Source organism: Carassius gibelio, chromosome A20, assembly GCF_023724105.1.
Source record: "Carassius gibelio isolate Cgi1373 ecotype wild population from Czech Republic chromosome A20, carGib1.2-hapl.c, whole genome shotgun sequence".
Lineage (NCBI taxonomy): Eukaryota > Metazoa > Chordata > Actinopteri > Cypriniformes > Cyprinidae > Carassius > Carassius gibelio.
This window is the reverse complement of record NC_068390.1, coordinates 8,158,570-8,178,397: the sequence shown is the minus strand read 5'-3', so window position 1 is coordinate 8,178,397 and position 19,828 is coordinate 8,158,570. Positions and strand designations below refer to the sequence as shown.

At 38.9% G+C, this 19,828-nt stretch overlaps 1 protein-coding gene and 27 non-coding genes across 29 annotated transcripts; 27 read left to right on the top strand and 1 right to left on the bottom strand.

Moving 5' to 3' along the window:
- Positions 1-49: 49 nt before the first annotated feature.
- On the bottom strand, positions 50-1,721 carry LOC127938423 (uncharacterized). Of its 2 annotated transcripts, none has more exons than XM_052535019.1 (7): positions 1,314-1,721; positions 1,133-1,203; positions 855-1,031; positions 651-691; positions 518-580; positions 387-437; positions 50-315 (listed from the first exon to the last, which is right to left on the bottom strand). In XM_052535019.1, the coding sequence occupies exons 1-7, from the start codon at positions 1,481-1,483 to the stop codon at positions 91-93; spliced, it is 798 nt and encodes a 265-aa protein (XP_052390979.1). In that variant the 5' UTR covers positions 1,484-1,721; the 3' UTR covers positions 50-90. The 2 variants fall into 2 exon arrangements, with proteins under 2 accessions (XP_052390979.1, XP_052390980.1); XM_052535020.1 differs by having other exon boundaries at positions 1,133-1,200.
- Positions 1,722-2,179: 458 nt separating this feature from the next.
- On the top strand, positions 2,180-2,291 carry trnal-caa (transfer RNA leucine (anticodon CAA)). The gene is made up of 2 exons: positions 2,180-2,217; positions 2,246-2,291. It is a non-coding gene; the product is annotated as a tRNA-Leu (tRNA).
- Positions 2,292-2,837: 546 nt separating this feature from the next.
- Positions 2,838-2,949, top strand: trnal-caa (transfer RNA leucine (anticodon CAA)). The gene is made up of 2 exons: positions 2,838-2,875; positions 2,904-2,949. It is a non-coding gene; the product is annotated as a tRNA-Leu (tRNA).
- Positions 2,950-3,495: 546 nt separating this feature from the next.
- Positions 3,496-3,607, top strand: trnal-caa (transfer RNA leucine (anticodon CAA)). Its single transcript has 2 exons — positions 3,496-3,533; positions 3,562-3,607. It is a non-coding gene; the product is annotated as a tRNA-Leu (tRNA).
- A 546-nt stretch (positions 3,608-4,153) lies between these two features.
- trnal-caa (transfer RNA leucine (anticodon CAA)) lies at positions 4,154-4,265 on the top strand. Its single transcript has 2 exons — positions 4,154-4,191; positions 4,220-4,265. It is a non-coding gene; the product is annotated as a tRNA-Leu (tRNA).
- Positions 4,266-4,933: 668 nt separating this feature from the next.
- On the top strand, positions 4,934-5,045 carry trnal-caa (transfer RNA leucine (anticodon CAA)). Its single transcript has 2 exons — positions 4,934-4,971; positions 5,000-5,045. It is a non-coding gene; the product is annotated as a tRNA-Leu (tRNA).
- A 546-nt stretch (positions 5,046-5,591) lies between these two features.
- On the top strand, positions 5,592-5,703 carry trnal-caa (transfer RNA leucine (anticodon CAA)). Its single transcript has 2 exons — positions 5,592-5,629; positions 5,658-5,703. It is a non-coding gene; the product is annotated as a tRNA-Leu (tRNA).
- Positions 5,704-6,249: 546 nt separating this feature from the next.
- On the top strand, positions 6,250-6,361 carry trnal-caa (transfer RNA leucine (anticodon CAA)). Its single transcript has 2 exons — positions 6,250-6,287; positions 6,316-6,361. It is a non-coding gene; the product is annotated as a tRNA-Leu (tRNA).
- A 546-nt stretch (positions 6,362-6,907) lies between these two features.
- On the top strand, positions 6,908-7,019 carry trnal-caa (transfer RNA leucine (anticodon CAA)). The gene is made up of 2 exons: positions 6,908-6,945; positions 6,974-7,019. It is a non-coding gene; the product is annotated as a tRNA-Leu (tRNA).
- Positions 7,020-7,565: 546 nt separating this feature from the next.
- On the top strand, positions 7,566-7,677 carry trnal-caa (transfer RNA leucine (anticodon CAA)). The gene is made up of 2 exons: positions 7,566-7,603; positions 7,632-7,677. It is a non-coding gene; the product is annotated as a tRNA-Leu (tRNA).
- Positions 7,678-8,223: 546 nt separating this feature from the next.
- On the top strand, positions 8,224-8,335 carry trnal-caa (transfer RNA leucine (anticodon CAA)). The gene is made up of 2 exons: positions 8,224-8,261; positions 8,290-8,335. It is a non-coding gene; the product is annotated as a tRNA-Leu (tRNA).
- A 546-nt stretch (positions 8,336-8,881) lies between these two features.
- On the top strand, positions 8,882-8,993 carry trnal-caa (transfer RNA leucine (anticodon CAA)). The gene is made up of 2 exons: positions 8,882-8,919; positions 8,948-8,993. It is a non-coding gene; the product is annotated as a tRNA-Leu (tRNA).
- A 546-nt stretch (positions 8,994-9,539) lies between these two features.
- On the top strand, positions 9,540-9,651 carry trnal-caa (transfer RNA leucine (anticodon CAA)). Its single transcript has 2 exons — positions 9,540-9,577; positions 9,606-9,651. It is a non-coding gene; the product is annotated as a tRNA-Leu (tRNA).
- Positions 9,652-10,197: 546 nt separating this feature from the next.
- Positions 10,198-10,309, top strand: trnal-caa (transfer RNA leucine (anticodon CAA)). The gene is made up of 2 exons: positions 10,198-10,235; positions 10,264-10,309. It is a non-coding gene; the product is annotated as a tRNA-Leu (tRNA).
- Positions 10,310-10,855: 546 nt separating this feature from the next.
- On the top strand, positions 10,856-10,967 carry trnal-caa (transfer RNA leucine (anticodon CAA)). Its single transcript has 2 exons — positions 10,856-10,893; positions 10,922-10,967. It is a non-coding gene; the product is annotated as a tRNA-Leu (tRNA).
- Positions 10,968-11,513: 546 nt separating this feature from the next.
- trnal-caa (transfer RNA leucine (anticodon CAA)) lies at positions 11,514-11,625 on the top strand. The gene is made up of 2 exons: positions 11,514-11,551; positions 11,580-11,625. It is a non-coding gene; the product is annotated as a tRNA-Leu (tRNA).
- A 546-nt stretch (positions 11,626-12,171) lies between these two features.
- On the top strand, positions 12,172-12,283 carry trnal-caa (transfer RNA leucine (anticodon CAA)). The gene is made up of 2 exons: positions 12,172-12,209; positions 12,238-12,283. It is a non-coding gene; the product is annotated as a tRNA-Leu (tRNA).
- Positions 12,284-12,828: 545 nt separating this feature from the next.
- On the top strand, positions 12,829-12,940 carry trnal-caa (transfer RNA leucine (anticodon CAA)). Its single transcript has 2 exons — positions 12,829-12,866; positions 12,895-12,940. It is a non-coding gene; the product is annotated as a tRNA-Leu (tRNA).
- A 546-nt stretch (positions 12,941-13,486) lies between these two features.
- Positions 13,487-13,598, top strand: trnal-caa (transfer RNA leucine (anticodon CAA)). The gene is made up of 2 exons: positions 13,487-13,524; positions 13,553-13,598. It is a non-coding gene; the product is annotated as a tRNA-Leu (tRNA).
- Positions 13,599-14,145: 547 nt separating this feature from the next.
- Positions 14,146-14,257, top strand: trnal-caa (transfer RNA leucine (anticodon CAA)). The gene is made up of 2 exons: positions 14,146-14,183; positions 14,212-14,257. It is a non-coding gene; the product is annotated as a tRNA-Leu (tRNA).
- Positions 14,258-14,803: 546 nt separating this feature from the next.
- trnal-caa (transfer RNA leucine (anticodon CAA)) lies at positions 14,804-14,915 on the top strand. The gene is made up of 2 exons: positions 14,804-14,841; positions 14,870-14,915. It is a non-coding gene; the product is annotated as a tRNA-Leu (tRNA).
- Positions 14,916-15,461: 546 nt separating this feature from the next.
- trnal-caa (transfer RNA leucine (anticodon CAA)) lies at positions 15,462-15,573 on the top strand. The gene is made up of 2 exons: positions 15,462-15,499; positions 15,528-15,573. It is a non-coding gene; the product is annotated as a tRNA-Leu (tRNA).
- A 546-nt stretch (positions 15,574-16,119) lies between these two features.
- trnal-caa (transfer RNA leucine (anticodon CAA)) lies at positions 16,120-16,231 on the top strand. The gene is made up of 2 exons: positions 16,120-16,157; positions 16,186-16,231. It is a non-coding gene; the product is annotated as a tRNA-Leu (tRNA).
- Positions 16,232-16,777: 546 nt separating this feature from the next.
- On the top strand, positions 16,778-16,889 carry trnal-caa (transfer RNA leucine (anticodon CAA)). The gene is made up of 2 exons: positions 16,778-16,815; positions 16,844-16,889. It is a non-coding gene; the product is annotated as a tRNA-Leu (tRNA).
- A 546-nt stretch (positions 16,890-17,435) lies between these two features.
- trnal-caa (transfer RNA leucine (anticodon CAA)) lies at positions 17,436-17,547 on the top strand. Its single transcript has 2 exons — positions 17,436-17,473; positions 17,502-17,547. It is a non-coding gene; the product is annotated as a tRNA-Leu (tRNA).
- A 790-nt stretch (positions 17,548-18,337) lies between these two features.
- Positions 18,338-18,449, top strand: trnal-caa (transfer RNA leucine (anticodon CAA)). Its single transcript has 2 exons — positions 18,338-18,375; positions 18,404-18,449. It is a non-coding gene; the product is annotated as a tRNA-Leu (tRNA).
- A 546-nt stretch (positions 18,450-18,995) lies between these two features.
- trnal-caa (transfer RNA leucine (anticodon CAA)) lies at positions 18,996-19,107 on the top strand. Its single transcript has 2 exons — positions 18,996-19,033; positions 19,062-19,107. It is a non-coding gene; the product is annotated as a tRNA-Leu (tRNA).
- A 546-nt stretch (positions 19,108-19,653) lies between these two features.
- On the top strand, positions 19,654-19,765 carry trnal-caa (transfer RNA leucine (anticodon CAA)). Its single transcript has 2 exons — positions 19,654-19,691; positions 19,720-19,765. It is a non-coding gene; the product is annotated as a tRNA-Leu (tRNA).
- Positions 19,766-19,828: the final 63 nt, after the last annotated feature.

Genomic DNA, 19,828 nt, shown 5'->3' with positions numbered 1-19,828 from the left:
CTGGCCCCTCAACTTTCTCCTTAGTTGAACAAACACACAGAAGTCAAAGTATATAATGTGATTTGTCTTTATTCAGATTGAATCAGCCTGTTAGGGGTGAAAACACAAATAAATGTTGTGGAAAGTGATCAAAAAGGGCTTTTTTTTTTCTTTTCCTTTTTTAAAAATGGTAGTTCTACTTGCATTTTTCTGTAGCTGTTGAATTTCCAGCTCCAACTTCCTCATCTTCAGTTTTTTATACTGGATGTCGATATCAATCACTTCCATTTGTTTAAGGAGGTAGCGTTTATACACTCCTTTTATGTTTTCTGGGTTCTGTAGCAACATAGATTTAAGTTATTTCATTGAATACTCTTGTCACATTGTTTTCATTTCTTAATACTCACTTTGTCACATGTTGTCCCAGACTGAGAGGGCTCTAGAACAGTGTCAGCATCCTGAAAACACATTATGATCATTTTATCACACAAGTACACTTTTTATATTCAATAAAGTATCACATGGAACCTGTGTCTACCTCAGGCCTCCTTGAACATACAGACACAGTCTCCTCATCCTCCTCAACTCCCATCACTTCTCCCTGTGACCACGGATTAAACTCAGTTAAAATCATTAGCTTACATGTCTTATTTAAAAGGTCTCATACTCACAGGCAACATGATGTCTGGTGGATCCATACAGCATACAGAATCTTGATAGAAAAAAATATATATTTTTTTTACCAAAATGCACCATTACAGTAGCACAAGTACTTCTACGTGACATTACTGCTATGATGTACTTAGGTTTACAATGCCTAAGGAAGGAGGAAATCAGTTAGTCAGGAAGGAATAATGCGAATAAAACACACACACCTTTTATATACTCACTACTTATACTACGTGATATAATTTTAGATGATGTCCCCCCCTCTATTCCCTCAAGGACGGGCCTCCCTTTATTAATTTCCAAAGCCAGCTCCTCTGCAGGAGTGAAGCTGGCTGGTGGTGGCCCTCCCCCAGTGCCAGCAACCTCAGTCTTCTTTTTGGTCGCTGCAATTAAAAAAAAAAATACATAAAAAAAAAAAACCCTGAATAGTTGTAACTTCAAGCTGGCATTGATTACATATATACATCCCATTAGATTTACTTACCATTCTGAACTATATTTTTATATTTTATTTTCACCTGCTGCCAGGTTCTTTTTCCTTCACTTAAGTTGCTGCTGCATGAAAGCAATTAACATTACTGTTATTCACACACAAACTTTGCAATGTATTGTGACACACATTCAATGTTGATAAATTATTTTAAATAGCTTACACCGCTACTTACGCATTGAGACGATCAGCAATTTCCTGCCAACCTTTCTCTCTTGCTTTATTTATTGCCGCTGTATTGCCTTTTTTGGTGATGACATCTTTAAATTCTTCATATGTTTCCAATAGCAAACGCTGTTCCGTTGCCGTGAACATCGCTGCTCTATCTTTTCCTTTTGTTGCCATGGTAGCCCACAGTAAATCGATTGACCCATGCTCGACTTTTCAGGACTTTTAAACAATGGCGTGCACGCGCAATTATCTAGACTATTTAAACCTGACTCAAATTAGTAAAATCACATGATCCTCAACTTACTGTTATGGAACCAATTTAAGCGCGGATGTTTAGCTCGGCTCATTCAAGTCAGGTTTTGGACTTTAATCCCCGCTTTTCTAAGCTGCTTTTATGGAACAGCCCCCAGCTCTAGTGATAAAACTGTCCTTTCCAGCCTCCAAATGTAGCCTTGGGTTCAAATCTGACTTCTGACAAAGACTCTTTTTTAGTGAGCAGACTAGAAATACAATTGTAGCTAATTATGAGACAATCAAAAATGTATATATTGGGATCCTTTATTTTTTCCATCTGACCAACTTCACTGTGGGAATTGCACTTCAGTTATTTGGGTGAATATGTCAAAAAGGCACAGTGCTCCTAGGCGCCAAACTCAAGAATTTTCACCCCTCTCAGTTGCTGAGTTTTCTGATACCCCAATGGAGGTGCGGGATCTACTCACACTTCTGACAAATGCTCTTTTGGAATGACTAGACTAGAAATAGAAATGGAATTAATTATGAGACAACAAATAATATATTTTACATCCTTTATTATGCCATCTGAACAACTTCACTGATAGAATTGCACCTCAACTACTTGCAGAATATGTCAGAATGGCCGAGTGGTCTAAGGCGCCAGACTCAAGACACATCCCCCTTCTCAGTTGCTGAGGTTTCTGGTCTCCAAATGGAGGCGTGGGTTCAAATCCCACTTCTGACAATGGATCTTTTGAAGTCAACTGACTTGGAATCAACGTTTAGAGAGTAAATTCTACAGTTTGGACACTTTGCTTCGCTTCTAACCAGCTCTAGTGATAAAACTGTCCTTTCCAGCCTCCAAATGTAGCCTTGGGTTCAAATCGGACTTCTGACAAAGACTCTTTTGTAGTGAGCAGACTAGAAATATAATTGTAACTAATTATGAGACAATCAAAAATATATATATTTGGATCCTTTATTTTTTCCATCTGACCAACTTCACTGTGGGAATTGCACTTCAGTTATTTGGGTGAATATGTCAAAAAGGCACAGTGCTCCAAGGCGCCAAACTCAAGAATTTTCACCCCTCTCAGTTGCTGAGTTTTCTGATACCCCAATGGAGGTGCGGGATCTACTCACACTTCTGACAAATGCTCTTTTGGAATGACTAGACTAGAAATAGAAATGGAATTAATTATGAGACAACAAATAATATATTTTACATCCTTTATTATGCCATCTGAACAACTTCACTGATAGAATTGCACCTCAACTACTTGCAGAATATGTCAGAATGGCCGAGTGGTCTAAGGCGCCAGACTCAAGACACATCCCCCTTCTCAGTTGCTGAGGTTTCTGGTCTCCAAATGGAGGTGTGGGTTCAAATCCCACTTCTGACAATGGATCTTTTGAAGTCAGTTGACTTGGAATCAACGTTTAGAGAGTAAATTCTACAGTTTGGACACTTTACTTAGCCTCTAACCAACTCTAGTGATGAAACTGTCCTTTCCAGCCTCCAAATGTAGCCTTGGGTTCAAATCTGACTTCTGACAAAGACTCTTTTTTAGTGAGCAGACTAGAAATACAATTGTAACTAATTATGAGACAATCAAAAATATATATATTTGGATCCTTTATTTTTTCCATCTGACCAACTTCACTGTGGGAATTGCACTTCAGTTATTTGGGTGAATATGTCAAAAAGGCAGAGTGCTCCAAGGCGCCAAACTCAAGAATTTTCACCCCTCTCAGTTGCTGAGTTTTCTGATACCCCAATGGAGGTGCGGGATCTACTCACACTTCTGACAAATGCTCTTTTGGAATGACTAGACTAGAAATAGAAATGGAATTAATTATGAGACAACAAATAATATATTTTACATCCTTTATTATGCCATCTGAACAACTTCACTGATAGAATTGCACCTCAACTACTTGCAGAATATGTCAGAATGGCCGAGTGGTCTAAGGCGCCAGACTCAAGACACATCCCCCTTCTCAGTTGCTGAGGTTTCTGGTCTCCAAATGGAGGCGTGGGTTCAAATCCCACTTCTGACAATGGATCTTTTGAAGTCAGCTGACTTGGAATCAACGTTTAGAGAGTAAATTCTACAGTTTGGACACTTTACTTAGCCTCTAACCAACTCTAGTGATGAAACTGTCCCTTCCAGCCTCCAAATGTAGCCTTGGGTTCAAATCTGACTTCTGACAAAGACTCTTTTTTAGTGAGCAGACTAGAAATACAATTGTAACTAATTATGAGACAATCAAAAATATATATATTTGGATCCTTTATTTTTTCCATCTGACCAACTTCACTGTGGGAATTGCACTTCAGTTATTTGGGTGAATATGTCAAAAAGGCACAGTGCTCCAAGGCGCCAAACTCAAGAATTTTCACCCCTCTCAGTTGCTGAGTTTTCTGATACCCCAATGGAGGTGCGGGATCTACTCACACTTCTGACAAATGCTCTTTTGGAATGACTAGACTAGAAATAGAAATGGAATTAATTATGAGACAACAAATAATATATTTTACATCCTTTATTATGCCATCTGAACAACTTCACTGATAGAATTGCACCTCAACTACTTGCAGAATATGTCAGAATGGCCGAGTGGTCTAAGGCGCCAGACTCAAGACACATCCCCCTTCTCAGTTGCTGAGGTTTCTGGTCTCCAAATGGAGGCGTGGGTTCAAATCCCACTTCTGACAATGGATCTTTTGAAGTCAACTGACTTGGAATCAACGTTTAGAGAGTAAATTCTACAGTTTGGACACTTTGCTTCGCTTCTAACCAGCTCTAGTGATAAAACTGTCCTTTCCAGCCTCCAAATGTAGCCTTGGGTTCAAATCGGACTTCTGACAAAGACTCTTTTGTAGTGAGCAGACTAGAAATATAATTGTAACTAATTATGAGACAATCAAAAATATATATATTTGGATCCTTTATTTTTTCCATCTGACCAACTTCACTGTGAGAATTGCACTTCAGTTATTTGGGTGAATATGTCAAAAAGGCACAGTGCTCCAAGGCGCCAAACTCAAGAATTTTCACCCTTCTCAGTTGCTGAGTTTTCTGATTCCCCAATGTAGGTGCGGGATCTACTCACACTTCTGACAAATGTTCTTTTGGAATGACTAGACTAGAAATAGAAATGGAATTAATTATGAGACAACAAATAATATATTTTACATCCTTTATTATGACATCTGAAGAACTTCACTGATAGAATTTCACCTCAACTATTTGCGGAATATGACTAGACTAGAAATAGAAATGGAATTAATTATGAGACAACAAATAATATATTTTACATCCTTTATTATGCCATCTGAACAACTTCACTGATAGAATTGCACCTCAACTACTTGCAGAATATGTCAGAATGGCCGAGTGGTCTAAGGCGCCAGACTCAAGACACATCCCCCTTCTCAGTTGCTGAGGTTTCTGGTCTCCAAATGGAGGCGTGTGTTCAAATCCCACTTCTGACAATGGATCTTTTGAAGTCAACTGACTTGGAATCAACGTTTAGAGAGTAAATTCTACAGTTTGGACACTTTGCTTCGCTTCTAACCAGCTCTAGTGATAAAACTGTCCTTTCCAGCCTCCAAATGTAGCCTTGGATTCAAATCGGACTTCTGACAAAGACTCTTTTGTAGTGAGCAGACTAGAAATACAATTGTAACTAATTATGAGACAATCAAAAATATATATATTTGGATCCTTTATTTTTTCCATCTGACCAACTTCACTGTGAGAATTGCACTTCAGTTATTTGGGTGAATATGTCAAAAAGGCACAGTGCTCCAAGGCGCCAAACTCAAGAATTTTCACCCCTCTCAGTTGCTGAGTTTTCTGATTCCCCAATGGAGGTGCGGGATCTACTCACACTTCTGACAAATGCTCTTTTGGAATGACTAGACTAGAAATAGAAATGGAATTAATTATGAGACAACAAATAATATATTTTACATCCTTTATTATGACATCTGAAGAACTTCACTGATAGAATTTCACCTCAACTATTTGCGGAATATGTCAGAATGGCCGAGTGGTCTAAGGCGCCAGACTCAAGACACATCCCCCTTCTCAGTTGCTGAGGTTTCTGGTCTCCAAATGGAGGTGTGGGTTCAAATTCCACTTCTGACAATGGTTCTTTTGAAGTCAACTGACTTGCAATCAACGTTTAGAGATTTAATTCTACAGTTTGGACACTTTCCTTCGCTTCTAACCAACTCTAGTGATAAAACTGTCCTTTCCAGCCTCCAAATGTAGCCTTGGATTCAAATCGGACTTCTGACAAAGACTCTTTTGTAGTGAGCAGACTAGAAATACAATTGTAACTAATTATGAGACAATCAAAAATATATATATTTGGATCCTTTATTTTTTCCATCTGACCAACTTCACTGTGAGAATTGCACTTCAGTTATTTGGGTGAATATGTCAAAAAGGCACAGTGCTCCAAGGCGCCAAACTCAAGAATTTTCACCCCTCTCACTTGCTGAGTTTTCTGATTCCCCAATGGAGGTGCGGGATCTACTCACACTTCTGACAAATGCTCTTTTGGAATGACTAGACTAGAAATAGAAATGGAATTAATTATGAGACAACAAATAATATATTTTACATCCTTTATTATGCCATCTGAACAACTTCACTGATAGAATTGCATCTCAATTACTTGTAGAATATGTCAGAATGGCCGAGTGGTCTAAGGCGCCAGACTCAAGACACATCCCCCTTCTCAGTTGCTGAGGTTTCTGGTCTCCAAATGGAGTCGTGGGTTCAAATCCCACTTCTGACAATGGATCTTTTGAAGTCAGCTGACTTGGAATCAACGTTTAGAGAGTAAATTCTACAGTTTGGACACTTTACTTAGCCTCTAACCAACTCTAGTGATGAAACTGTCCTTTCCAGCCTCCAAATGTAGCCTTGGGTTCAAATCTGACTTCTGACAAAGACTCTTTTTTAGTGAGCAGACTAGAAATACAATTGTAACTAATTATGAGACAATCAAAAATATATATATTTGGATCCTTTATTTTTTCCATCTGACCAACTTCACTGTGAGAATTGCACTTCAGTTATTTGGGTGAATATGTCAAAAAGGCACAGTGCTCCAAGGCGCCAAACTCATGAATTTTCACCCCTCTCAGTTGCTGAGTTTTCTGATTCCCCAATGGAGGTGCGGGATCTACTCACACTTCTGACAAATGCTCTTTTGGAATGACTAGACTAGAAATAGAAATGGAATTAATTATGAGACAACAAATAATATATTTTACATCCTTTATTATGCCATCTGAACAACTTCACTGATAGAATTGCATCTCAATTACTTGTAGAATATGTCAGAATGGCCGAGTGGTCTAAGGCGCCAGACTCAAGACACATCCCCCTTCTCAGTTGCTGAGGTTTCTGGTCTCCAAATGGAGGCGTGGGTTCAAATCCCACTTCTGACAATGGATCTTTTGAAGTCAGCTGACTTGGAATCAACGTTTAGAGAGTAAATTCTACAGTTTGGACACTTTACTTAGCCTCTAACCAACTCTAGTGATGAAACTGTCCTTTCCAGCCTCCAAATGTAGCCTTGGGTTCAATTCTGACTTCTGACAAAGACTCTTTTGTAGTGAGCAGACTAGAAATACAATTGTAACTAATTATGAGACAATCAAAAATATATATATTTGGATCCTTTATTTTTTCCATCTGACCAACTTCACTGTGAGAATTGCACTTCAGTTATTTGGGTGAATATGTCAAAAAGGCACAGTGCTCCAAGGCGCCAAACTCAAGAATTTTCACCCCTCTCAGTTGCTGAGTTTTCTGATTCCCCAATGGAGGTGCGGGATCTACTCACACTTCTGACAAATGCTCTTTTGGAATGACTAGACTAGAAATAGAAATGGAATTAATTATGAGAAAACAAATAATATATTTTACATCCTTTATTATGACATCTGAAGAACTTCACTGATAGAATTTCACCTCAACTATTTGCGGAATGTGTCAGAATGGCCGAGTGGTCTAAGGCGCCAGACTCAAGACACATCCCCCTTCTCAGTTGCTGAGGTTTCTGGTCTCCAAATGGAGGCGTGGGTTCAAATCCCACTTCTGACAATGGTTCGTTTGAAGTCAACTGACTTGCAATCAACGTTTAGAGATTTAATTCTACAGTTTGGACACTTTCCTTTGCTTCTAACCAGCTCTAGTGATAAAACTGTCCTTTCCAGCCTCCAAATGTAGCCTTGGATTCAAATCGGACTTCTGACAAAGACTCTTTTGTAGTGAGCAGACTAGAAATACAATTGTAACTAATTATGAGACAATCAAAAATATATATATTTGGATCCTTTATTTTTTCCATCTGACCAACTTCACTGTGAGAATTGCACTTCAGTTATTTGGGTGAATATGTCAAAAAGGCACAGTGCTCCAAGGCGCCAAACTCAAGAATTTTCACCCCTCTCACTTGCTGAGTTTTCTGATTCCCCAATGGAGGTGCGGGATCTACTCACACTTCTGACAAATGCTCTTTTGGAATGACTAGACTAGAAATAGAAATGGAATTAATTATGAGACAACAAATAATATATTTTACATCCTTTATTATGCCATCTGAACAACTTCACTGATAGAATTGCATCTCAATTACTTGTAGAATATGTCAGAATGGCCGAGTGGTCTAAGGCGCCAGACTCAAGACACATCCCCCTTCTCAGTTGCTGAGGTTTCTGGTCTCCAAATGGAGGCGTGGGTTCAAATCCCACTTCTGACAATGGATCTTTTGAAGTCAGCTGACTTGGAATCAACGTTTAGAGAGTAAATTCCACAGTTTGGACACTTTACTTAGCCTCTAACCAACTCTAGTGATGAAACTGTCCTTTCCAGCCTCCAAATGTAGCCTTGTGTTCAAATCTGACTTCTGACAAAGACTCTTTTTTAGTGAGCAGACTAGAAATACAATTGTAACTAATTATGAGACAATCAAAAATATATATATTGGGATCCTTTATTTTTTCCATCTGACCAACTTCACTGTGGGAATTGCACTTCAGTTATTTGGGTGAATATGTCAAAAAGGCACAGTGCTCCTAGGCGCCAAACTCAAGAATTTTCACCCCTCTCAGTTGCTGAGTTTTCTGATACCCCAATGGAGGTGCGGGATCTACTCACACTTCTGACAAATGCTCTTTTGGAATGACTAGACTAGAAATAGAAATGGAATTAATTATGAGACAACAAATAATATATTTTACATCCTTTATTATGCCATCTGAACAACTTCACTGATAGAATTGCACCTCAACTACTTGCAGAATATGTCAGAATGGCCGAGTGGTCTAAGGCGCCAGACTCAAGACACATCCCCCTTCTCAGTTGCTGAGGTTTCTGGTCTCCAAATGGAGGCGTGGGATCAAATCCCACTTCTGACAATGGATCTTTTGAAGTCAACTGACTTGGAATCAACGTTTAGAGAGTAAATTCTACAGTTTGGACACTTTGCTTCGCTTCTAACCAGCTCTAGTGATAAAACTGTCCTTTCCAGCCTCCAAATGTAGCCTTGGGTTCAAATCGGACTTCTGACAAAGACTCTTTTGTAGTGAGCAGACTAGAAATATAATTGTAACTAATTATGAGACAATCAAAAATATATATATTTGGATCCTTTATTTTTTCCATCTGACCAACTTCACTGTGAGAATTGCACTTCAGTTATTTGGGTGAATATGTCAAAAAGGCACAGTGCTCCAAGGCGCCAAACTCAAGAATTTTCACCCCTCTCAGTTGCTGAGTTTTCTGATTCCCCAATGGAGGTGCGGGATCTACTCACACTTCTGACAAATGCTCTTTTGGAATGACTAGACTAGAAATAGAAATGGAATTAATTATGAGACAACAAATAATATATTTTACATCCTTTATTATGACATCTGAAGAACTTCACTGATAGAATTTCACCTCAACTATTTGCGGAATATGTCAGAATGGCCGAGTGGTCTAAGGCGCCAGACTCAAGACACATCCCCCTTCTGAGTTGCTGAGGTTTCTGGTCTCCAAATGGAGGTGTGGGTTCAAATTCCACTTCTGACAATGGTTCTTTTGAAGTCAACTGACTTGCAATCAACGTTTAGAGATTTAATTCTACAGTTTGGACACTTTCCTTCGCTTCTAACCAACTCTAGTGATAAAACTGTCCTTTCCAGCCTCCAAATGTAGCCTTGGATTCAAATCGGACTTCTGACAAAGACTCTTTTGTAGTGAGCAGACTAGAAATACAATTGTAACTAATTATGAGACAATCAAAAATATATATATTTGGATCCTTTATTTTTTCCATCTGACCAACTTCACTGTGAGAATTGCACTTCAGTTATTTGGGTGAATATGTCAAAAAGGCACAGTGCTCCAAGGCGCCAAACTCAAGAATTTTCACCCCTCTCACTTGCTGAGTTTTCTGATTCCCCAATGGAGGTGCGGGATCTACTCACACTTCTGACAAATGCTCTTTTGGAATGACTAGACTAGAAATAGAAATGGAATTAATTATGAGACAACAAATAATATATTTTACATCCTTTATTATGCCATCTGAACAACTTCACTGATAGAATTGCATCTCAATTACTTGTAGAATATGTCAGAATGGCCGAGTGGTCTAAGGCGCCAGACTCAAGACACATCCCCCTTCTCAGTTGCTGAGGTTTCTGGTCTCCAAATGGAGGCGTGGGTTCAAATCCCACTTCTGACAATGGATCTTTTGAAGTCAGCTGACTTGGAATCAACGTTTAGAGAGTAAATTCTACAGTTTGGACACTTTACTTAGCCTCTAACCAACTCTAGTGATGAAACTGTCCTTTCCAGCCTCCAAATGTAGCCTTGGATTCAAATCGGACTTCTGACAAAGACTCTTTTGTAGTGAGCAGACTAGAAATACAATTGTAACTAATTATGAGACAATCAAAAATATTTATATTTGGATCCTTTATTTTTTCCATCTGACCAACTTCACTGTGAGAATTGCACTTCAGTTATTTGGGTGAATATGTCAAAAAGGCACAGTGCTCCAAGGCGCCAAACTCAAGAATTTTCACCCCTCTCAGTTGCTGAGTTTTCTGATTCCCCAATGGAGGTGCGGGATCTACTCACACTTCTGACAAATGCTCTTTTGGAATGACTAGACTAGAAATAGAAATGGAATTAATTATGAGACAACAAATAATATATTTTACATCCTTTATTATGCCATCTGAACAACTTCACTGATAGAATTGCATCTCAATTACTTGTAGAATATGTCAGAATGGCCGAGTGGTCTAAGGCGCCAGACTCAAGACACATCCCCCTTCTCAGTTGCTGAGGTTTCTGGTCTCCAAATGGAGGCGTGGGTACAAATCCCACTTCTGACAATGGATCTTTTGAAGTCAGCTGACTTGGAATCAACGTTTAGAGAGTAAATTCTACAGTTTGGACACTTTACTTAGCCTCTAACCAACTCTAGTGATGAAACTGTCCTTTCCAGCCTCCAAATGTAGCCTTGGGTTCAAATCTGACTTCTGACAAAGACTCTTTTGTAGTGAGCAGACTAGAAATACAATTGTAACTAATTATGAGACAATCAAAAATATATATATTTGGATCCTTTATTTTTTCCATCTGACCAACTTCACTGTGAGAATTGCACTTCAGTTATTTGGGTGAATATGTCAAAAAGGCACAGTGCTCCAAGGCGCCAAACTCAAGAATTTTCACCCCTCTCAGTTGCTGAGTTTTCTGATTCCCCAATGGAGGTGCGGGATCTACTCACACTTCTGACAAATGCTCTTTTGGAATGACTAGACTAGAAATAGAAATGGAATTAATTATGAGAAAACAAATAATATATTTTACATCCTTTATTATGACATCTGAAGAACTTCACTGATAGAATTTCACCTCAACTATTTGCGGAATATGTCAGAATGGCCGAGTGGTCTAAGGCGCCAGACTCAAGACACATCCCCCTTCTCAGTTGCTGAGGTTTCTGGTCTCCAAATGGAGGTGTGGGTTCAAATTCCACTTCTGACAATGGTTCTTTTGAAGTCAACTGACTTGCAATCAACGTTTAGAGATTTAATTCTACAGTTTGGACACTTTCCTTCGCTTCTAACCAACTCTAGTGATAAAACTGTCCTTTCCAGCCTCCAAATGTAGCCTTGGATTCAAATCGGACTTCTGACAAAGACTCTTTTGTAGTGAGCAGAATAGAAATACAATTGTAACTAATTATGAGACAATCAAAAATATATATATTTGGATCCTTTATTTTTTCCATCTGACCAACTTCACTGTGAGAATTGCACTTCAGTTATTTGGGTGAATATGTCAAAAAGGCACAGTGCTCCAAGGCGCCAAACTCAAGAATTTTCACCCCTCTCAGTTGCTGAGCTTTCTGATTCCCCAATGGAGGTGCAGGATCTACTCACACTTCTGACAAATGCTCTTTTGGAATGACTAGACTAGAAATAGAAATGGAATTAATTATGAGACAACAAATAATATATTTTACATCCTTTATTATGCCATCTGAACAACTTAACTGATAGAATTGCACCTCAACTACTTGCTGAATGTGTCAGAATGGCCGAGTGGTCTAAGGCGCCAGACTCAAGACACATCCCCCTTCTCAGTTGCTGAGGTTTCTGGTCTCCAAATGGAGACGTGGGTTCAAATCCCACTTCTGACAGTGGTTCTTTTGAAGTCAGCTGACTTGGAATCAACGTTTAGAGAGTAAATTCTACAGTTTGGACACTTTACTTAGCTTCTAACCAACTCTAGTGATGAAACTGTCCTTTCCAGCCTCCAAATGTAGCCTTGGATTCAAATCGGACTTCTGACAAAGACTCTTTTGTAGTGAGCAGACTAGAAATACAATTGTAACTAATTATGAGACAATCAAAAATATATATATTTGGATCCTTTATTTTTTCCATCTGACCAACTTCACTGTGAGAATTGCACTTCAGTTATTTGGGTGAATATGTCAAAAAGGCACAGTGCTCCAAGGCGCCAACTCAAGAATTTTCACCCCTCTCACTTGCTGAGTTTTCTGATTCCCCAATGGAGGTGCGGGATCTACTCACACTTCTGACAAATGCTCTTTTGGAATGACTAGACTAGAAATAGAAATGGAATTAATTATGAGACAACAAATAATATATTTTACATCCTTTATTATGCCATCTGAACAACTTCACTGATAGAATTGCACCTCAACTACTTGCTGAATGTGTCAGAATGGCCGAGTGGTCTAAGGCGCCAGACTCAAGACACATCCCCCTTCTCAGTTGCTGAGGTTTCTGGTCTCCAAATGGAGGCGTGGGTTCAAATCCCACTTCTGACAGTGGTTCTTTTGAAGTCAACTGACTTGCAATCAATGTTTAGAGATTTAATTCTACAGTTTGGACACTTTGCTTCGCTTCTAACCAGCTCTAGTGATAAAACTGTCCTTTCCAGCCTCCAAATGTAGCCTTGGGTTCAAATCTGACTTCTGACAAAGACTCTTTTGTAGTGAGCAGACTAGAAATATAATTGTAACTAATTATGAGACAATCAAAAATATATATATTTGGATCCTTTATTTTTTCCATCTGACCAACTTCACTGTGAGAATTGCACTTCAGTTATTTGGGTGAATATGTCAAAAAGGCACAGTGCTCCAAGGCGCCAAACTCAAGAATTTTCACCCCTCTCAGTTGCTGAGTTTTCTGATTCCCCAATGGAGGTGCGGGATCTACTCACACTTCTGACAAATGCTCTTTTGGAATGACTAGACTAGAAATAGAAATGGAATTAATTATGAGACAACAAATAATATATTTTACATCCTTTATTATGCCATCTGAACAACTTCACTGATAGAATTGCATCTCAATTACTTGTAGAATATGTCAGAATGGCCGAGTGGTCTAAGGCGCCAGACTCAAGACACATCCCCCTTCTCAGTTGCTGAGGTTTCTGGTCTCCAAATGGAGGCGTGGGTTCAAATCCCACTTCTGACAATGGATCTTTTGAAGTCAGCTGACTTGGAATCAACGTTTAGAGAGTAAATTCTACAGTTTGGACACTTTACTTAGCCTCTAACCAACTCTAGTGATGAAACTGTCCTTTCCAGCCTCCAAATGTAGCCTTGTGTTCAAATCTGACTTCTGACAAAGACTCTTTTTTTAGTGAGCAGACTAGAAATACAATTGTAACTAATTATGAGACAATCAAAAATATATATATTGGGATCCTTTATTTTTTCCATCTGACCAACTTCACTGTGGGAATTGCACTTCAGTTATTTGGGTGAATATGTCAAAAAGGCACAGTGCTCCTAGGCGCCAAACTCAAGAATTTTCACCCCTCTCAGTTGCTGAGTTTTCTGATACCCCAATGGAGGTGCGGGATCTACTCACACTTCTGACAAATGCTCTTTTGGAATGACTAGACTAGAAATAGAAATGGAATTAATTATGAGACAACAAATAATATATTTTACATCCTTTATTATGCCATCTGAACAACTTCACTGATAGAATTGCACCTCAACTACTTGCAGAATATGTCAGAATGGCCAAGTGGTCTAAGGCGCCAGACTCAAGACACATCCCCCTTCTCAGTTGCTGAGGTTTCTGGTCTCCAAATGGAGGCGTGGGATCAAATCCCACTTCTGACAATGGATCTTTTGAAGTCAACTGACTTGGAATCAACGTTTAGAGAGTAAATTCTACAGTTTGGACACTTTGCTTCGCTTCTAACCAGCTCTAGTGATAAAACTGTCCTTTCCAGCCTCCAAATGTAGCCTTGGGTTCAAATCGGACTTCTGACAAAGACTCTTTTGTAGTGAGCAGACTAGAAATATAATTGTAACTAATTATGAGACAATCAAAAATATATATATTTGGATCCTTTATTTTTTCCATCTGACCAACTTCACTGTGAGAATTGCACTTCAGTTATTTGGGTGAATATGTCAAAAAGGCACAGTGCTCCAAGGCGCCAAACTCAAGAATTTTCACCCCTCTCAGTTGCTGAGTTTTCTGATTCCCCAATGGAGGTGCGGGATCTACTCACACTTCTGACAAATGCTCTTTTGGAATGACTAGACTAGAAATAGAAATGGAATTAATTATGAGACAACAAATAATATATTTTACATCCTTTATTATGCCATCTGAACAACTTCACTGATAGAATTGCATCTCAATTACTTGTAGAATATGTCTGAATGGCCGAGTGGTCTAAGGCGCCAGACTCAAGACACATCCCCCTTCTCAGTTGCTGAGGTTTCTGGTCTCCAAATGGAGGCGTGGGTTCAAATCCCACTTCTGACAATGGATCTTTTGAAGTCAGCTGACTTGGAATCAACGTTTAGAGAGTAAATTCTACAGTTTGGACACTTTACTTAGCCTCTAACCAACTCTAGTGATGAAACTGTCCTTTCCAGCCTCCAAATGTAGCCTTGGGTTCAAATCTGACTTCTGACAAAGACTCTTTTTTAGTGAGCAGACTAGAAATATAATTGTAACTAATTATGAGACAATCAAAAATATATATATTTGGATCCTTTATTTTTTCCATCTGACCAACTTCACTGTGAGAATTGCACTTCAGTTATTTGGGTGAATATGTCAAAAAGGCACAGTGCTCCAAGGCGCCAAACTCAAGAATTTTCACCCCTCTCAGTTGCTGAGTTTTCAGATTCCCCAATGGAGGTGCGGGATCTACTCACACTTCTGACAAATGCTCTTTTGGAATGACTAGACTAGAAATAGAAATGGAATTAATTATGAGACAACAAATAATATATTTTACATCCTTTATTATGACATCTGAAGAACTTCACTGATAGAATTTCACCTCAACTATTTGCGGAATATGTCAGAATGGCCGAGTGGTCTAAGGCGCCAGACTCAAGACACATCCCCCTTCTCAGTTGCTGAGGTTTCTGGTCTCCAAATGGAGGTGTGGGTTCAAATTCCACTTCTGACAATGGTTCTTTTGAAGTCAACTGACTTGCAATCAACGTTTAGAGATTTAATTCTACAGTTTGGACACTTTCCTTCGCTTCTAACCAACTCTAGTGATAAAACTGTCCTTTCCAGCCTCCAAATGTAGCCTTGGATTCAAATCGGACTTCTGACAAAGACTCTTTTGTAGTGAGCAGACTAGAAATACAATTGTAACTAATTATGAGACAATCAAAAATATATATATTTGGATCCTTTATTTTTTCCATCTGACCAACTTCACTGTGAGAATTGCACTTCAGTTATTTGGGTGAATATGTCAAAAAGGCACAGTGCTCCAAGGCGCCGAACTCAAGAATTTTCACCCCTCTCACTTGCTGAGTTTTCTGATTCCCCAATGGAGGTGCGGGATCTACTCACACTTCTGACAAATGCTCTTTTGGAATGACTAGACTAGAAATAGAAATGGAATTAATTATGAGACAACAAATAATATATTTTACATCCTTTATTATGCCATCTGAACAACTTCACTGATAGAATTGCATCTCAATTACTTGTAGAATATGTCAGAATGGCCGAGTGGTCTAAGGCGCCAGACTCAAGACACATCCCCCTTCTCAGTTGCTGAGGTTTCTGGTCTCCAAATGGAGGCGTGGGTTCAAATCCCACTTCTGACAATGGATCTTTTGAAGTCAGCTGACTTGGAATCAACGTTTAGAGAGTAAATTCTACAGTTTGGACACTTTACTTAGCCTCTAACCAACTCTAGTGATGAAACTGTCCTTTCCAGCCTCCAAATGTAGCCTTGGATTCAAATCGGACTTCTGACAAAGACTCTTTTGTAGTGAGCAGACTAGAAATACAATTGTAACTAATTATGAGACAATCAAAAATATTTATATTTGGATCCTTTATTTTTTCCATCTGACCAACTTCACTGTGAGAATTGCACTTCAGTTATTTGGGTGAATATGTCAAAAAGGCACAGTGCTCCAAGGCGCCAAACTCAAGAATTTTCACCCCTCTCAGTTGCTGAGTTTTCTGATTCCCCAATGGAGGTGCGGGATCTACTCACACTTCTGACAAATGCTCTTTTGGAATGACTAGACTAGAAATAGAAATGGAATTAATTATGAGACAACAAATAATATATTTTACATCCTTTATTATGCCATCTGAACAACTTCACTGATAGAATTGCATCTCAATTACTTGTAGAATATGTCAGAATGGCCGAGTGGTCTAAGGCGCCAGACTCAAGACACATCCCCCTTCTCAGTTGCTGAGGTTTCTGGTCTCCAAATGGAGGTGTGGGTTCAAATTCCACTTCTGACAATGGTTCTTTTGAAGTCAACTGACTTGCAATCAACGTTTAGAGATTTAATTCTACAGTTTGGACACTTTCCTTCGCTTCTAACCAACTCTAGTGATAAAACTGTCCTTTCCAGCCTCCAAATGTAGCCTTGGATTCAAATCGTACTTCTGACAAAGACTCTTTTGTAGTGAGCAGAATAGAAATACAATTGTAACTAATTATGAGACAATCAAAAATATATATATTTGGATCCTTTATTTTTTCCATCTGACCAACTTCACTGTGAGAATTGCACTTCAGTTATTTGGGTGAATATGTCAAAAAGGCACAGTGCTCCAAGGCGCCAAACTCAAGAATTTTCACCCCTCTCAGTTGCTGAGTTTTCTGATTCCCCAATGGAGGTGCAGGATCTACTCACACTTCTGACAAATGCTCTTTTGGAATGACTAGACTAGAAATAGAAATGGAATTAATTATGAGACAACAAATAATATATTTTACATCCTTTATTATGCCATCTGAACAACTTAACTGATAGAATTGCACCTCAACTACTTGCTGAATGTGTCAGAATGGCCGAGTGGTCTAAGGCGCCAGACTCAAGACACATCCCCCTTCTCAGTTGCTGAGGTTTCTGGTCTCCAAATGGAGACGTGGGTTCAAATCCCACTTCTGACAGTGGTTCTTTTGAAGTCAGCTGACTTGGAATCAACGTTTAGAGAGTAAATTCTACAGTTTGGACACTTTACTTAGCTTCTAACCAACTCTAGTGATGAAACTGTCCTTTCCAGCCTCCAAATGTAGCCTTGGGTTCAAATCTGACTTCTGACAAAGACTCTTTTGTAGTGAGCAGACTAGAAATACAATTGTAACTAATTATGAGACAATCAAAAATATATATATTTGGATCCTTTATTTTTTCCATCTGACCAACTTCACTGTGAGAATTGCACTTCAGTTATTTGGGTGAATATGTCAAAAAGGCACAGTGCTCCAAGGCGCCAAACTCAAGAATTTTCACCCCTCTCAGTTGCTGAGTTTTCTGATTCCCCAATGGAGGTGCGGGATCTACTCACACTTCTGACAAATGCTCTTTTGGAATGACTAGACTAGAAATAGAAATGGAATTAATTATGAGACAACAAATAATATATTTTACATCCTTTATTATGACATCTGAAGAACTTCACTGATAGAATTTCACCTCAACTATTTGCGGAATATGACTAGACTAGAAATAGAAATGGAATTAATTATGAGAAAACAAATAATATATTTTACATCCTTTATTATGACATCTGAAGAACTTCACTGATAGAATTTCACCTCAACTATTTGCGGAATATGACTAGACTAGAAATAGAAATGGAATTAATTATGAGAAAACAAATAATATATTTTACATCCTTTATTATGACATCTGAAGAACTTCACTGATAGAATTTCACCTCAACTATTTGCGGAATATGTCAGAATGGCCGAGTGGTCTAAGGCGCCAGACTCAAGACACATCCCCCTTCTCAGTTGCTGAGGTTTCTGGTCTCCAAATGGAGGCGTGGGTTCAAATCCCACTTCTGACAATGGTTCTTTTGAAGTCAACTGACTTGCAATCAACGTTTAGAGATTTAATTCTACAGTTTGGACACTTTCCTTCGCTTCTAACCAGCTCTAGTGATAAAACTGTCCTTTCCAGCCTCCAAATGTAGCCTTGGATTCAAATCGGACTTCTGACAAAGACTCTTTTGTAGTGAGCAGACTAGAAATACAATTGTAACTAATTATGAGACAATCAAAAATATATATATTTGGATCCTTTATTTTTTCCATCTGACCAACTTCACTGTGAGAATTGCACTTCAGTTATTTGGGTGAATATGTCAAAAAGGCACAGTGCTCCAAGGCGCCAAACTCAAGAATTTTCACCCCTCTCAGTTGCTGAGTTTTCTGATTCCTCAATGGAGGTGCGGGATCTACTCACACTTCTGACAAATGCTCTTTTGGAATGACTAGACTAGAAATAGAAATGGAATTAATTATGAGACAACAAATAATATATTTTACATCCTTTATTATGCCATCTGAACAACTTCACTGATAGAATTGCATCTCAATTACTTGCAGAATATGTCAGAATGGCCGAGTGGTCTAAGGCGCCAGACTCAAGACACATCCCCCTTCTCAGTTGCTGAGGTTTCTGGTCTCCAAATGGAGGCGTGGGTTCAAATCCCACTTCTGACAATGGATCTTTTGAAGTCAGCTGACTTGGAATCAACGTTTAGAGAGTAAATTCTACAGTTTGGACACTTTACTTAGCCTCTAACCAACTCTAGTGATGAAACTGTCCTTTCCAGCCTCCAAATGTAGCCTTGGGTTCAAATCTGACTTCTGACAAAGACTCTTTTTTAGTGAGCAGACTAGAAATACAATTGTAACTAATTATGAGACAATCAAAAATATATATATTTGGATCCTTTATTTTTTCCATCTGACCAACTTCACTGTGGGAATTGCACTTCAGTTATTTGGGTGAATATGTCAAAAAGGCACAGTGCTCCAAGGCGCCAAACTCAAGAATTTTCACCCCTCTCAGTTGCTGAGTTTTCTGATACCCCAATGGAGGTGCGGGATCTACTCACACTTCTGACAAATGCTCTTTTGGAATGACTAGACTAGAAATAGAAATGGAATTAATTATGAGACAACAAATAATATATTTTACATCCTTTATTATGCCATCTGAACAACTTCACTGATAGAATTGCACCTCAACTACTTGCAGAATATGTCAGAATGGCCGAGTGGTCTAAGGCGCCAGACTCAAGACACATCCCCCTTCTCAGTTGCTGAGGTTTCTGGTCTCCAAATCGAGGCGTGGGTTCAAATCCCACTTCTGACAATGGATCTTTTGAAGTCAGCTGACTTGGAATCAACGTTTAGAGAGTAAATTCTACAGTTTGGA